Below are 6,000 nucleotides of genomic sequence, written 5' to 3'. Positions count from 1 at the left end.
ACCCAGAAAGGAGCGAGGATTCTCTACAGGACAATACTTCATGACGATAATATGTTTTGCTTATATAAAGTTACGAAGATTTGGTACCATTTGTTGGCTCTACATAGCCTCAGCATAGACCCTTGCACAGTGACTCAGTTTAGATTTCACTGGAGGCTGAAATCGAAGAAGCCTGTATCATCTGACGAACTGCACGACTTAGTGTTATACACAACATGTCTCATAAGTAAATAGAAATTATGCCTAGCAAAACAGCTCACATAATGACTCATATAAAGAGCACACGATGAGTAAAATGAGTACAGTGACTGACTGGAATTGTACCACATAAATTGTCAGTTATGAAGAGTTTGATGGCTAAGCATTTACTTTTGTGACAATTAGTAGCAATGTCTCTTGAAACATCGTACAGAATTAGGGTGGATCAGGTGAAAATCAAATGTCTGCCTTAAATTGTGACTTCTAACAATAAACAAACCTCATCTTTCTTGTGTGTATCGAGGTCTTGAACAGCTCCAGACTCGACTGTGAGTCACGAAGGTCCATCATCTAACAGCAAAGATTTCTCCAAATCTTTCCAGAATTCGACGTTCCGATCTTTTCCTCTTAACTTCTACTGAAAGTAGCTTGTTTTAGAGAAAAGTCGTAGGTAACATGGTTTGATGGGAATGTAGGAAAAATAACATGTTTTGCCTAAGAGCAGACACACAGGATGAACGTTTCCAAACGTTGTAGGTAAAATATTCCTGCATCTTCAGTGGATTTGCGTTAAAATTACCACGGTGAAAACTGAGTGATACCTACACAGTTTCCTCCGTCCAGTCAAATAGACTAGCCACTTGATGAACTTCATTCAGGGTTTGAGGGAAGCTACATGTAAGTGGGTTTCATCTTGTAGGCGCGTTTCCAGATCTCGCAGAGGCAGACTGTGGAGTGAAAGCGGTAGAAGATGGCGAGGGGCATAGACACGTGCGTTATAATGGTCCAGGCCCAGAGCCCGTAGAAGTGCAGCTGGATGGGGTGGCTCTCGGCTCTAGACTTCTCCAGAGTGTTGATGGCCCACATGGCGAGGTTGGTGACGAGCAGGAAGGTAACGAGCTCGCGGCCGGGCTTGCGGCGGATCTGCTCTGGCGTGACACAGGAGCGTCGCGACGCGTCCAGCACGAACATGGTCTGGCAGGTGGTCTGCACGAGGGAGGCGAGCGCTGTGATCAGCACCAGTACGGTGTTCTTCTCGATGGTGAAGTGGCCGCCGATGATCGTGAAGGTGCTGTAGATGAACATGCCGGTCTGCGCGCACACCAGCAGGATGTTGTCCAGCTCGAGGTTGCGGCCGCCGTCGTAGCGGAGCTGGCGCACCTGCAGCATGCCCACCAGCGTGGCCACCGTAGTCATCACGTACAGGCTGAGCTCGCAGATGTTGACCTCGACGACGGCAAGTCCGACCAGCTCCTCCCTCGATATCAGCACGAAGAAGAGGATGAGCGAGATGATGGTGAGTACCAACACCAGGATGCCCACGAAGAGCCCCTTGTGAGCGCCTGCACAGTCCACGCTGTAGTGGTGTGGCGAGCGCTTGTAGGCCGAGTGAGCCAGGTCCCCTCGCGCGCCCGCTACGATACCCTCACGACCTCCCGCCCCGATCTTCACAGTGGACGTAGCGGGCCGGCTGATGTTCTTCCACATGACGTAGAGAATGGCGGCGCAGATGAGGCTGTACTCGATGGTGCAAGGGAACAGGAAGGGACTCGCGTCCTGCACCAAGGAGCCCATGATGTTGGTACGCCTGCACTCGTAGATGCGGTGAGGACCCATGAGCCCACGGGTCACACGGTGGTGTGGATCGTGAGGAGCAGACACGGTCGTAGGGGGCTGCTTGGCTCCTGTGAAAAGAAAACAGACGATACGTTCATGGTGCGGAATACTAGACAGCAAATAAGGCGAAGTATACGTTCATTGTGCGGAATACTAGACAGCAAACAAAACAGAGTATACGTTCATGGTGCGGAATACTAGACAGCAAACAAAACAGAGTATACGTTCATGGTGCGGAATACTAGACATCAAATAAAGCGAAGTATACGTTCATTGTGCGGAATACTAGACAGCAAACAAAACAGAGGATACGTTCATGGTGCGGAATACTAGACAGCAAACAAAACAGAGTATACGTTCATGGTGCGGAATACTAGACAGCAAATAAAGCGGAGTATACGTTCATTGTGCGGAATACTAGACAGCAAATAAAGCGGAGTATACCTTCATTGTGCGGAATACTAGACATCAAATAAAGCGAAGTATACGTTCATTGTGCGGAATACTAGAGAGCAAACAAAACAGAGGATACGTTCATGGTGCGGAATACTAGACAGCAAACAAAAGAGTATACGTTCATGGTGCGGAATACTAGACAGCAAACAAAACAGAGTATACGTTCATGGTGCGGAATACTAGACATCAAATAAAGCGAAGTATACGTTCATTGTGCGGAATACTAGACAGCAAATAAAGCGACGTATACGTTCATTGTGCGGAATACTAGACAGCAAACAAAACTGAGGATACGTCCATTGTGCGGAATACTAGACAGCAAATAAAGCGGAGTATACCTTCATTGTGCGGAATACTAGACAGCAAACAAAACAGATTATACGTTCATGGTGCGGAATACTAGACGAGCTAAAGCCTGCGTCATCCGTGGTAACTGTTACAAGGGTTGAGATGTTTAAGGCCGAAAGAACACTTTAACTCGTGCAACTTACAATATTTTATTTCATACTCCATTGAATGTATTTATTTTTATTTAAGAAATATTAAGAACATATTATGCTCAGTTTAAAGGCCGCCATCCGTGAAATAATCGATACCGTTCAAAATTAAATCGATAGAAGTATTGTGTCATCCACGTGACTCACTGGTTAGTATCTAGTGAGTGCAGTAAGTACTGCAGTATTGAAAGGTTCCACTTACCACATTATTTTCAAGAACATACAGGTATGAAATTCGGCCCTTGCATGGGTTGATGACGGAGATCTTAACAAGATTTAAATATACAGGGTAGTCCAAAAATACACTATAAACCTGAAGTGTTGGATTCTTCACATGTAGTAGACGTCTTTCAGAGGAAATTATATATTTAAGAAGCAAAGGTTTAGTGGCAGTTATTATGGGGAAGTGATACTAACAAAATCGTACAATTTCATTAAAAAATGTATGAAGCCTACAATTTTCATTTTACAATATGCCTTTCTCCAGCCTCCTTTTGGCGTTTTGATAACAGTTTCTTGTGACCAACAGGTTTATATTTCCGACTTTTGAATTCTTCCCACAAAAACCTAACGCAATAAACTGCCCAATTTCACGAGAATTTGTTTCTTTCCTAAACCATGCCCTTGTATGCCGAGATTTATTTTCAAGTATTTTAACGCACTTATTAGCGTAATAATTGGTTTCAATCGCTACCAAACTTACATCATCCGTTAGAAATAGTCCGAAACTGTTAATCGCACTCACCTCTGGTAATAATCCAACCCCACACCATGATTTGCCGTAAATGGAATTATATTAGATTATGCAGTATTTCCATGCTTGCATTTTTCCCCACAGGAATATATAATTATGTTCTACTTGTCCTACCATCACCATTGCTTCCGACGTAATATCTTCTTTACGTTCACTAGAAACAAGGGCATCATCCGAAGACTCATTCGAACATTACCAGTCTTATAAAATACTAATATCAATTAGAGGTTCATCCTCGATGTAGTCCCTTATTTTTTTTTTCGGATAAATAGCCCTTCCGTTTTGCGCTCGCCATTTCTGTTTACCTTGTCAGCTAGTCAGAGATTATATGCAAAGGAGAGAAGATACGGCATATTTTAGGCCAAAAACTTCATGAATGTACCTGGAAATTCTCCTGCCATCTGTTGAGAACACTGGAAAACATTTTCTAAAGAGATTATAATAATAAATTTCATTGCGCACAATGTGCATAGAGGTTCACAATTAGATAAAACAGCGTGGCGTCTAATGAGCTCTGCATAAGTGTTAGTCCTTAATAAATTCACTAATCGAACAGGACCTCGAGGAACACTTCTGGATATGATATCTTTCACATACTTGGTCACACAGTTTGTGTTCGGTTCTTACACATCTTGAAGTGGAATCCGTGCACAGCCAATCTCGTAACTATGTGTCTCAGTTGGTAGCCCGTTTCCATCCATTTCCGATCCGTCATGGCCTCCGTTGAGTAGAAGTCTTCCCAAATGTCCCTCTTTTTTCCTCTAAGTTTATGCAACAGGTTATCGTATGCTGCGCCTCCTGGTAAAATAAGATTGTATCTCAGGTCCTAAATCAGGAAAGAGATTATAATAACCGAGAACATTCTGGACGATGGTATGTTACGGGCAAGAATTTACCGGGCGTGCCGCTGAAGAGGCTACCTTGTATGACACAGCCTCCCACTCGCTTTTGAAATGATTGTGTCTTGTGATGTTTGTATAATCGCTAGAATGTTTTCCAAATGCACTCTAGAGTGTTCTGGACAGTTCCGTATTCTCACGTACTAAACTGAGAGACATGTTGACAGTAGTGTTGGCTACTGAATGCATGATTCGAAGCAGTGTATCGATTCATTCAAGTGTCCGAGTGAATCGATTCACAGGAACGGCGAGCTCACGGCACACGATTCAGCTTACTCCCAGCGGACAGTGCTGAGTGGCGCACTCACTGGACGTTGACGGGGAGCCGAGCTTCCGCTGCAGCGAGACAGTGAATCATGGCACATCGAAAGAATCGTGAACGAGCGCGGCTCAGTGAGACACAAGATACACACGGCTCCTTATCGGCTCACTGGACACTGGCGGGTGGCGGAAAGCCGAGCTTCCGCTGCAGCGAGACAGTGAATCATGGCACATCGAAAGAATCGTGAACGAGCACGGCTCAGTGAGATACACACGGCTCCTTATCGGCTCACTGGACACTCGGAGAGCCGAGCTTCCGCTGCAGCGAGACATACAGTGAGCCACGCTACAATGAAAGAATCGTATGCTATAATGAACTCTTGAGCTCAGCTCATTTGAAAATAATACCCATTTGCATTCACTGTCCTCTTCTTACAGGGAGGTTTAAATAATAGATGGATTTATTTGCAGTGTTAAAAAGGTAGTCACAACATAATTCTGAAGTAGCTAGTAAGTAGGCTATTAGGTTATACTATTTATTAGTTTAATGAAATTATTATAAGTTAGTTGACATTTGACAATTAAACTCGACTCTAGCCTGCCCTATGACTATGAGTCATGCTCATGACCACTTAAAAGTACCTGTTTTATATTGGGAAGAACGGCTCAGTATTCTCTAAGTTCATATGTCACATCGTTGAACAAGACTTCAATCATGTGGACAGACGCAATAACAGTATGTTGAATCAGAAAACCAGCGGGCTACTGTACATCTCGGGTAGCCTATACAAAATATGACGATTAAAAAAATCCTCAGCTGATAGAAAAATACATATTTTCAAAAATGACTCAGCGAGTTGTCGTGCGGTTAATATCGCGTGGCTATGCGCTTGCATTCGGGGGATGGTGGGTTCGAATCCCACCGTCGGCAGCCGTTAAGATAGTTTTCCGTAGTTTCCCCATTTTCACACCAGGAAATGCTGGGACTGTATCTTAATTCAGGCCATGGCTGCTACCTTCCTAATCCTAACCTTTCCCACCCTGCGTCGCCGGAAACCTCCGATGTATTAGAGTAACTAGCATTTTTTCTAATAAAGGAGTTCATAGTATGAAGACCAGATGGCAGCTGCGAGCACTGAATGCTGTTGCTGCTGTCTTACCAGCACATACTACACAGATGCAGTAGGAGCGGTGACCAATGAGCCGTGAATCGGATCACTGTATCGATTCAGTAACGTGAACGGAATAAAATGAATCGATTCAGTAAAATGAATCGAATGCCCCATCACTAGTTGACAGTGGCGCAGTTGGCGGTAAG

The 6,000-nt window shown here is 44.2% G+C and overlaps 1 protein-coding gene across 1 annotated transcript in view; it reads right to left on the bottom strand.

Annotated features, from left to right (window-relative positions):
- Positions 1–870: 870 nt before the first annotated feature.
- Positions 871–6,000, bottom strand: part of LOC136884398 (proton channel OtopLc-like) — a 136,059-nt gene continuing 130,929 nt past the window's right edge. The window contains exon 10 of the mRNA XM_068229880.1: positions 871–1,883. Coding sequence (XP_068085981.1) covers positions 871–1,883 — 1,013 coding nt within the window. The remainder of the gene's footprint in view (positions 1,884–6,000) is intronic.

The sequence above is a fragment of the Anabrus simplex genome, chromosome 12 (genome assembly GCF_040414725.1).
Source record: "Anabrus simplex isolate iqAnaSimp1 chromosome 12, ASM4041472v1, whole genome shotgun sequence".
NCBI classification, from domain to species: domain Eukaryota; kingdom Metazoa; phylum Arthropoda; class Insecta; order Orthoptera; family Tettigoniidae; genus Anabrus; species Anabrus simplex.
Note: the sequence above shows the minus strand (reverse complement) of the source record. Positions and strands in the feature narration are given on the sequence as shown.